The 11,410-nt window shown below is 35.2% G+C and overlaps 1 protein-coding gene across 1 annotated transcript; it reads left to right on the forward strand.

The window, feature by feature from the left end:
* Positions 1 to 1,477: 1,477 nt before the first annotated feature.
* LOC127875022 (uncharacterized) lies at positions 1,478 to 10,269 on the forward strand. The gene is made up of 3 exons (XM_052419751.1): positions 1,478 to 1,679; positions 3,156 to 3,344; positions 5,073 to 10,269. Exons 2-3 carry the CDS (start codon positions 3,174 to 3,176, stop codon positions 7,041 to 7,043), a joined length of 2,142 nt encoding a protein of 713 aa, XP_052275711.1. The 5' UTR covers positions 1,478 to 1,679; positions 3,156 to 3,173; the 3' UTR covers positions 7,044 to 10,269.
* The last annotated feature ends 1,141 nt before the right edge of the window (positions 10,270 to 11,410 follow it).

Genomic DNA, 11,410 nt, shown 5'->3' on the forward strand with positions numbered 1-11,410 from the left:
CCAACATCTACGTCACTATAATATGGTATTCCTTGGGGAAAACCATAACATGTAGATCTAGCATTTTTCAAAAAATCGTGGTTTGGCCAATTAAATTGGCATAGCTCATTAATATATCAGATGGTAGTGTAAATACCTAGTCTTTCAATTTAACAAGGTGTTTGGATTGTTCGTGCATTTTAAATTTGATTTTGGGTTTGGAGAAAAAAAATCTGGGTACCACTTCCACCTGTTGAGCCATTCAGTTTTTTAATCGAAGGGAACGCAATATCAGAAATTGTGAACTTAATTGGACTTACCATACGGAAGAGTAACATTTGTTTATTTATGGTTAAATGGATTGGATGTGTCGACACAAACTAAATGGTCAATTCTTCATGGATTGGATGTGTCGACACAGACTAAATGGTCAATTCTTCATGGATTGGATGTGTCAACACAGACTAAATGGTCAATTCTTTATGGATTGGATGTGTCGACACAGACTAAATGGTCAATTGTTCATGGATTGGATGTGTCGACACAGACTAAATGGTCAATTCTTCATGTATTGGATGTGTCGACACAGACTAAATGGTCAATTCTTCATGGATTGGATGTGTCGACACAGACTAAATGGTCAATTCTTCATGGATTTGATGTGTCGACACAGACTAAATGGTCAATTCTTCATGGATTGGATGTGTCGACACAGACTAAATGGTCAATTCTTCATGGATTGGATGTGTCGACACAGACTAAATGGTCAATTCTTCATGGATTGGATGTGTCGACACAGACTAAATGGTCAATTCTTCCTACAAGTAGGTGATCGAATCATATATTAGTGTCACTATTTACTTTTTTAGTTCATCTAAGCTAGTGCGGTTACTCTTTGTCCTGCATGCTTCGTCGTGCGTCCTTCGAATAATGTCAGTCTGAATACAAATCTTAAAGTCACTATAACGCTCAAAATCAACGACAATTTCGTTAAGTATTTCGTAAAACAAAGTTAACACCTTAACAATCAGTGTTCCTTATAGCAATAGCCAAAATTTCAGTGCTAGATGTGGTATGATTACATAGATTTTTGTAGATACAAGTTGCTCGTTTTTATTTATTTGTGGCCACAATTAATTCCCACGAATATGTCTATTCATACGACACACGAAGACCGTGTAAGTGTTCATGTGTCGTATGAATTGATATGAAAAACAATAATAAAAACGAGCATTTTGTATCTACAAACATCTATTTTATCAGACCATATCTGGCGTTGAAATTTCGACAATTGCCATAAGGAACACTGAGTTTTAATTGGTTAAGTTTATTTAACAAACAATTGTACGAAATTTTCGTTGATTTTGAATAGTAATGTTAGTAGTGATATTATGGGCATATAACAGTATATGCTATGTTTATAGGTGTCTACCGCAACCGTTGTTTATTTTTGGTGTTTTCACTTCATATACACTTATTTTTGTTAATGCAGCATCAACATACTAAAACAATATCCCGGAAAAAAGAAAAATAATGCATTTCAATATCAACCGTACTTTCGTTTTGACAACTGACGACAGAAATGATTCGATGTAAGATTTGAATCTAAATTTAGTTTTAGTGCAGATTTGTTTATACGACACATGAACACTGACTCCGATCCTAATAAAAATACAGTTCCGCTCGGCTAAGAGGACTGGGTGAGTCATGTAAAATATCGAATATAATATATATATTTATAAACAACTGTTAGCAAGATGAGTTGCGGATAATTGGTCAGTTACCTCATTTTAACTAACTCTTTTGACCTGTAAATTCTTTTCAGCTCAATTCAAGAGTGAAAAATGCCCATAATATCACTAAGGACACATTTTGCATTCAATCTTTTTTAAACTTGATTAGAATGTGAATCTTAACATTATCTAAGTCAAGTTTGAATGTGGGTTACATGCTTTTCAAAACTGTCACCACGTCAACCTATTTATGACATTTATAAATAAATCTTGATGAAACTTTATCAAAATGTGTTTCTTGACAAATAGAAATTCACTTCCTGTGAAATTAGAACTTAATCTAGTTCGAGTTCAAATTTGATTTTCGTGCGTTGAAAAAGTCACAAGGTCAAATCTGAGAAAAGATTCTTTCCACTCTAGAGGCCACATGTATGACTCTATCTTTATGGAACTTGGTTAAAGTTTTAATTTTGGAAATACTAATTAGGTACACTTCGAAAATCGGTTATTTGCGTCCACTAAAATATCTAAACACTCAAGCGGTATTATCTATGACTTAAGATTGAAACTTGGTCATAGTGTTGATCTTAAAAAATATCTAGGCCAAGTTTTGAAACTAAGTCAGATGCATCTACATACAATGTCATCAGGTCAGATCTGAAAAAAATCATTAAAGTGTCACATTTATGATTAAGTCTTGGTGAAACGTGGCCATCATTACAAAACAAAGGCCATGTTTGAACTGGGTTAAGTGTGGTAAAAACTAGATCACCTCGTCAAATCTTCATCAATTGATATCCGTGAACGCTGGTGAGCTCTTAAGAGCCTTTGTAGATGGCCCATCATCATGAATTATAAAAAAAGGGCTAAATTTTGATTGCTTTTTTCATGGGCATGGTTTAATATTCATGCTTAAATTCAAAAACAAACGTTGTTCTTTAATATCAATCTTACATTTAAAAAAAAAACATAGCATGATTATATTTCCAGTTAACTTTCTTATATTAGAGTTAATGAAAACTAGTTGCAAAAGTAATTAATAACTGTGATTGAATAATTTATTTTGTAGATTCGATCACGCCTGATATTGTTTCATCGGTGTCGCAGTTTCAACTTTTTAATGTGCCCATGTAAGGCTTCGCATCAATGGTTTTCTTGTTTGAATTCTTTGAATGGTTATTGGCGTTGACTATTCACATGAAGCTAGCTGATGGTTAGCACTGCATTGTGTTTGTTGTTTTTTTAAAGCTACACGCAAATCGATTTTACAGTCCTTTAATAAATGTTTGGTATTGTAAAATTGAAACGAAATTGAATTAATAAAATCGTGGTACTGTGCAGCAAAGTTCCCACATGGTATCTTCGCCATTAATGTCATTGGGCTTGTTTTACTCAAGTAAAACATTTGGAAGTTATTGTGTTGTATGTGTGTTTTTTCTATAGATTTAATGATTCGACGCAATGACTGATCCAACATACAGCAACACGCTTTTAGCGCGTCTTTTCGATCGTGCCAAGCAGCACACCAATGACAGACGCAGGGCGGCCTACGTCAGGTACATCAACGCAGGCCTCGAGGTGCTCGGCAAGGAACGTGTCTATCTCGTTGGAAGTACGGGCGAAAATCTAAATGTATGTTTATACCTGCTTACAAAATGTAATTTATTTTATGTTTTATATGCATTTTATTTACTACTTATTAATCGTTTGTAAGATGCAATAAAGCTATAAATGTGCTATAAAAAATTTATAAATAGAAATGACAAATTTACACATATATGTCCGTTAATAAAGCCCCTCGTGATCTTTAGGTTGGAAAAAGTATCCAAGCATCGCTTTCTTAAAATTGAGCTTTGATAGATTGGAAAATTCCTTTAATCGTTGGTTGGTTTAATTTGGGCTTTGCTTATTAATTATGTCATGGATCTTCAACATTGACAGCTGTTTTTAGGCGCGACAACGCCTGCCGGAAAATATGTCAAGTTATTTGGGAAATAACCCATGTCATAAAATAGATGTGTTGCATTGAACAGTAATATTGATCGTTGGGAACAGGTTCTTGCACTGCACGCTGTCTTTCTTCTCTGGCTAAGACATTCTAAAAGACGTGTTAACGTTAGATTTTTATTACTGACCTTAACCTGTGACTAAGGTACCAAGTCCTATGCCCAACACTCATTGTATGACATTTCAGCCAATCTTTGCAAAATATATTAATTGTCCAAAATTATATGCCCATTGCAAAGTGTTTGGAATAAATTTGATATATATATTGGCTCTTGAACTTTAATTGCATTGAGCTTGCAAGCAGGAACCTGCTGATTGCACAATACACTGTTTTGATGTGTTTGTCACTTCTGCCATGTTCAGAAATCCATACATTCTTGATACAGCTGTGATCCAGACAAACTGAAAGGGATCTGTTCACGGATTGGTAAATTGACAAAATTGAAACAAAATGTTTCGGATTTGCAATTTGTTGTTGTTGTTATTTTATTTGCGAGGAAAAAATAACACTGATCATTTTCCAAGCTCAAAAATATCCATTAAATTTATCTTTTAAGTATTGAAAAGAATCGGTAAATTAGAAAGCGTTATACAAACGCGAAACGATTGAATAATTTGGGGAGTTCTGTTCTCATCGTTATATTTTGGGACACTTCCTGGATTGCTTATAAAAAGTATAAAATACACAATAAACTATAACAGCTCGGATGACCGAGTGGTTAAGGCGCTAGACCTTAACTCCAGGGGTAATTTGTTCTAGCCCAGGTGTGGATAACTTTTTATACCCCGAAGAAGGGCATATAGTGATCGCACTGTCCGTCTGTCTGTCCATCTGTCCTTCCGTCACACTTTTCCGTTTAAGTTTCAAAAAATGCTCGTAACTTCTATGTCGCTTCAGATGTATCCTTCATATTTGGTATGCATGTGTTTATGGACAAGGCCTTTCCATACGCACAAAATTTTTGACCCCTTTGACTTTGACCTTGAACTTAGGTTCCGCGCTTAGATTTCGAAATCTGCGTTTAGGTTTCGAAAAAAAATGTTTTTCGGGGGCATATGTCTTCGGATGGAGACAGCTCTTATTTCTTTACTTTTATTCTTGTTTTATACTGGAGCTTTTTGGCTCCGATGTTAACAATAATAAATTTAAAGTTCCTTCAATAGGCCCGCTCACCGGCTCATGCGTTTGAATAAGACAACCCACTCTTTCCCAACATGCGAATAAAATGGCATCGAAAAGACAGATCAATTGAATGTTTGCAAGTGAAACGTTAAACAAAAGGCGTCGAATAGATTATTGTACTGTTTGTACTCTGAAACAAGTGCTGACTGGTCTTTTCTAATGTTTTTAAGCTTCGATTACCGAGCGATCGCGGTGACGCGGACTTTCTTCTGGTATCCGGTAGACTAGAAGTTCCTGTCGCTAACATCGAGTATCGTCTCAATACACCACTGTACCTGTGGATCCGGGGTAAGGGTCTGGACATGCGCTATTGTGGAAGACTCGTGGATGACACGCATCTGTCCGCGGACATGCTGCGCACAATCCATCCGATGCTGTTCACTATGATACGGGCTCTTTGCACCATTGTCACTGCCCCGCTTCAGTTTGTACCTGGGCGATATTTGATCCATACCTGTATAGGTATGCCTTCCAGGGTAGGAATAGCATTCACTGAATTCCGTCAAGTGAAAATAGAAGACACAGATTCTTTGCGTATGGGTCCTAATGCTGAAAAGATAAGGCAAGAAGAAGTGGAAGCAAAGCTTAAACGACGGCAAAATAGTGTAAAGATGAAAGACAAAGATGCCAAATTATTCAAGCGCGTGCAGAAAATGGCTTCATTTTCAAAGACGCCTTCAACGAGAGGCGAACATCATGGACGGAATGTTTTCCTGGCCACCATGATCGACGAGGCATTGCGGCGAAATTCTGGGGTTATCCAATCAGAAGGAGCTTGCAATTCAGAAATGGAAACTATATTTCAAGATGTGTCAGATGAGCATGATAACGAATTTATTGGTAAAGTCAAAGCCACCTACGATGATATTGCTGGAAAAGATTTCGTTCCAGCACTGCGAATAGATGGTAAGTTGTCATGCATTGAGGAATTCTGCAGACGAGTTCAAAGTGCAAAATGGCCTCCAAGGAATGTTGTCAACGACATAGACAACAAATGCGAGTTCTTCATTATTGCTCGCGATGCACCTTTTAACCCATCAAAAGAAAAGGATTTCTGTTTGTCGTTTAATCTGGCCGAAATCATGTTGAACCAAAACCTGCCTCCAACTGCTAAAAGGGTGTACATCCTCATGAAAGCCTATCTTAAAGGAATTTTCAAGAAAACGTTTGACTCGATCGGTCGATTTAATCCCATCAAATCGTACTACATGAAAACTTCAATATTTTGGACATGTGAAATATATGCCAACGAACTATGCTGGAATGAAACATCAGAGCATAGTATTTTGGACGCCGTTCAGATCGTCCTCAGGTTCCTTCTTGGTTGTATTAAGGCTAAGAAATTGCGACATTATTTCACAGAAAGTAATCTATTTGACGGGGTTGCCGATCTGGACTTAGAAATAGCCGGAGCGTGCATCTATGAGATACAGGCAGGTCCGTTTGAAAAAGTGCAGGATTTCTTTGACGTAGAGAGGGAACACAAACGTGAGGTTTTGCTTGATCACGAGGCGGCGAGGCGTATTTTATCACTACAACGAGATGGTGGAAGGAGAGAATGCTTAAACCGTCTTGACGACTCATTTATAGATATGGCAAGAGCATTTAACGACGCCAGTTGTGACCCATCCGGTGATTCGATTGTGAAGGAGATTGTACTACGTGTTGCAGATACATTGTTTGAGGAACAAAAACAAAGAGCGAGCGCCAAGAAGGCTGACAAAAGCGGACACCGTATTTCGGTTTTAGGCAAAACATCAAATAAATGTGTAGGTCAACGCGATTTGTCAAAACCCAAACTAAAACAGGCACCTCTAACTAAACTGTTTAATAATTTTGTTACCAACGACGGAGCTGTTAGTCATGGTAGTGGAGAGGCAAGTCAACGGCTTGGTGACCTTTTGGCGGTCGGATCCCTTTTCCCGGTCGGACGGGATTTCATTAACAACATCGGTGGCGAAAAAGGTGCTAAGAATGTTCTTGAGCAAGTTGATGCGCAGGAATCGGACTCTGAGGATCGGCTAAGAAATACTGTTGAACGATATCTAACCTGCAAAGACGAAGAAGAACCGACGGTAGCGATGGAACTTAAACAAATGATTGCGGCTTATTTCCTAGCAAATGATGATGAGTTCATGTAAATATAAAAGTGTAAATTACAAGTTAAAGTTTTAATTTGTCCAATTACAAACGTCTATCGAGAGCAACTTTACATGTATTATTGTATAAAAGTTTAATCCAATTTAAATTTAAGTATGTTAAAATTGTGTTTTAGTGTTCAATGTTTAAATAAATTAACATCAATATGAAATTTGCTTATTTCAGTTACGCTTGAAGTTGAATGCTTATCTTAATTTGTTAAAAGGGACTTTTGTCCACAGTTTGGCAAAATTACAATTTTAATCGATTTTTTCTTGCAAATATATGTATTACCAACATAGCGTTTGAAAAAAAACTTATTTTGAAAAAAAACAAAACTTGTGTGATGCAATGGTAAGCTTGGTGAATTTTGCTTCCAGTTGTCCCGTGTTGGAAACCTCGTGGTATGCGAACTTTTTACTTAACTTATGTCCTTACTACTATAAATATTTAAACCATTAATAATGTTTTATATTTGTAAATAGATGCATGTAATTACATTTTTAAAATATCGAACTATGAATAATTCCCCTTAATAAGTCAATTTAACACACCTATCAAACACATAGTTCCATTATAATTGTTGTAATTTATACTGGGGATTTTTGTACTGGTTGTAACTTTAGTTGCATTTATAATGCTCTGCACTTTTAAATTATTACGTATATATCACATTATCAAATTACTCATATTTGTAAATAAAAGGTTTTTTTTTGTTGCACAAAGTATGTTCTTACATGTACAAATCATTTTAGTAAGAGATAGTTATGCATCGTGTTACCTAATAACAGGCTATGTTTGACTTAAATTGCCGTTTGAAATGTACTGTCAAAACTGTATTTGAATGTCATTTATCAATTGCCATAAATGAATGTAGATGGTCTGTTCCTAAATGTCTTTTGCGACAATATGGCTGTATTTTACGAATTGTAATGCATTAAATGTCAGTAAGTATGTTATATTTACTCATAATAACTGCTGTGCTTGTTTACATCATATACGACGACGTTCGAACCATCTACATTTTTGATTTCGTAGGTGGTCTGTATAAAAGTTTTGAAATGCTTGTTAGTTAATACCCAATTAAACATTGAATTAAACAGTGTACTGTGGTCAGAGCCTTAAGGCTGAGTATATTTTCGTGTCGAATAGGTAGCAAGCAATGGCCAATCCTTTTGTCATTGTTACAAGCATGAACCATAATTGGCATTATTTTATTACAGCTGTTAGGTAGCAAAATATACGAAAACAGTTCCACTACTATCACGCATTGTTCCATTACTCCCAAACAACAATTACCAACTGCTGTATAAACTGCTAAAATCATGAGCTTGTTACTCGTGAACGAATTTTGTTACTTGGGTTAGAACAAAATTAAGTAGTAATATTATTACAATGGCCATATGAAAACCTTATATACGTAAAATACAGTATTTGTATGCCCCCCCTTCGAAAAAGAGGGGGTATATTGTTTTGCTCATGTCGGTCCGTATGCCCGTATGTCCGTTCACCAGATGGTTTCCGGATGATATCTCAAGAACGCTTACGCCTAGGATCATGAAACTTCATGGGTACATTCATCATGACTGGCAGATTACCCCTATTGATTTTGAGGTCACTAGGTCAAAGGTCAAGGTCACAGTGACTCGTTCTTGGATGCAGTTTAGGACCACATTTGCAGATTATATTATGTACTGGTGTGGTGGGGTCTCCGTCCCCACCAGATGGTTTTCGGATAACTCAAGAACGCTTACACCTAGGTTCATGAAACTTCATAGGTACATTGATCATGACTGGCAGATGACCCCTATTGCTTTTCAGGTCACTAGATCAAACGTCGAGGTCACAGTGACTCGAAATAATAAAATGGTTTCCGGATGATAACTCAACAATACTTACGCCTAGGATCATGAAACTTCATAGGTACATTGATCATGACTGGCAGATGACCCTTGATTTTCAGGTCACTAGGTCAAAGGTCAAGGTCACAGAGACTCGAAACAGTAAAATGGTTTCCGGATGATAACTCAAGAATGCTTACGCCTAGGATCATGAAACTTCATAGGTACATTGATCATAACTGGCAGATGACCCCTATTGATTTTCAGGTCACTAGGTCAAAGGTCAATGTCACAGTGACAAAAAACGTAATCACACAATGGCTGCCACTACAACTGACGTCCCATATGGGGGGCATGCATGTTTTACAAACAGCCCTTGTTATATATTGATGTAATTAATTAGCTTCGTTACAACGTATGGTTATAAGAAATATAAAATTACATATATATTATCGATAGTTATTAATTTAATACTCCAATATTTAATAATGCATGCATGTATTATTGTTATAAAATGTATTCTTTTTTTGTATAATCGACTTTGTAAACACTGTATGATTACTTGTCCACATGTTTTTTTGCCTTCTGTATGTATTGTTTAAGAAACTGCAAACTGTATGATAGTACTGGTGTTTCAGCAAGTGAGTTAGTTAATTTACTGTAAATAAGTATATATGTAAACAGACCACCAATAAAAATTGAATAATCAAATTCCATAAATATATAAAATTATGGTCATCTATTAAAGTTTTGCTGATTTTGCAGCTTTCATTAAAGGATTACAACAAAGATATTTGAAATAGACAGCTGTTGCTTTATTCGTTGAGTGTGTCGGTGGATATGGACGTGTCATATATAGTACATGTATTTGCCATACTATTTGGCACTTCGTTGCTTGCCATAAATAAAGGACCACGTTCTATAACAAGTTTCTTTTTCCTAACTCAGCTGAAGTTTCTACTTGTTTTGAAATCTTATATATTATGTACACATACAGTTGATACACTGCACACAGTTAAATAAATATATGCACAGATTAAAGAAAATATGTCGGAGATGAAGCTGAAACAAAACAACATCCTACTTCTCCCTTTAAAACATTTGGGGTTAGCGGGTACATATAAAGTAAACAATATAATATAATGCACTATTGATTTCAACAATTTTAGGCAACTGGTATATACTACAGCAACGTTATCATAAAGGAACAATAAATATTTGTTGAGATCCCCTTTACATTGTTTTATGCCAAACACACAATATATTGGAAATGCATTTTCTAAACGAGACGATTTAAAAGCCACATAAGTATGGAATCCGGATAGTGCATCTATAATCTCGCACTTCTTTCATCAAGGGCGATACTAGACACACGAAGCGATACTTGATATATCATTCTATACATAGATGGTGACGTCACTGCGTTATTGTCACCTCTATACTTAGACGCATCACGCACCTCCATTTGGAGGCATTTATGACTACGACACAAAGAAGTCCGCGGATGAATGAAGAATTTTCTTTATAAGTAAACATTCATGTTATGATTTAAAAGTTAAGTATTATTTTGTTCAGTCTTACGGTCTTATGTTAGTATCAATTATAATTTTCGTTAGTATTCAACAATTTCGCTCTTTATTCATTTTTTTAAACAGAACTTTCACTTTCGGTTGTATAACAACATGTATCCTTTATTGACGAAAGTTTGCAATGAAATAGCGTTTTCAAAACCGCTTAAAAAGTTTCAGAAGGTGTGTCTGATGCATGTTTTGAAAAGACACAATGTCATAGCTATATTGCCGACTAGTATGGGAACAATTTGATATTTCAAGTGGCTCCATTTGCATTGCAAGAGAAGTTCAAATTGACTTGTTCAGTTTGTTAAATTTTGACACCCTTATTATATATTTTTTTATAAGTGCCTGATAGATTTATTTTTTTAAATAATTGAAATCATTGAAAATTTAGTAAAAGCACAGCATTGATGTTCTATGATGGTCATTTTTAGTGGAATAGTATGTTACAAATTACAATAAAACAATTATAACTATTGTATTAATGAATTTTGATTAGGTGTCATTTTTAAATGGGGTAGTAATTCATTATATGAGATTAGCACATTATATAGTTGAAAAATAAATAACACTTTAATGACTTACCATAGTGAAATAAAGTAGCATACAATATGTTGCAGGTCACAAAATGTAAAACTAAAGTTCAAACTCAGAAGAAGCTTTGCAAATATTTTACACTGACAACACTGTTGATTTTCCAAACAAAATCCTTCCTATCTTCCTGCCCTAGTTTTTTGGGGAAAATTTTAATAATATTAATATCATTGAGTTAAATTATTAAAATATCAATATGTTTTGATTACATTAGCTAATTATAGTATTATATTATTAATAATTAAATACTTTGCGAGGAAAGTCCAATTCTGTTTGAATTAGTCTTAATTACCTACTAGTAAAATTGAAAATATCAGTGACATCCAATAATTGGATTATATGCGTGTGAATGCATATGTT

Source organism: Dreissena polymorpha, chromosome 3, assembly GCF_020536995.1.
Source record: "Dreissena polymorpha isolate Duluth1 chromosome 3, UMN_Dpol_1.0, whole genome shotgun sequence".
Classification (NCBI taxonomy): domain Eukaryota; kingdom Metazoa; phylum Mollusca; class Bivalvia; order Myida; family Dreissenidae; genus Dreissena; species Dreissena polymorpha.

What these genes read in the sequence shown, in the direction of transcription:
- LOC127875022 (XM_052419751.1), top strand. Translation starts at nt 3,174, where the DNA reads ATGACTGATCCAACATACAGCAACACGCTTTTAGCGCGTCTTTTCGAT. An exon ending in GTACGGGCGAAAATCTAAAT is followed by an intron (nt 3,345 to 5,072) that starts GTATGTTTATAC and finishes AATGTTTTTAAG; the next exon opens with CTTCGATTACCGAGCGATCG.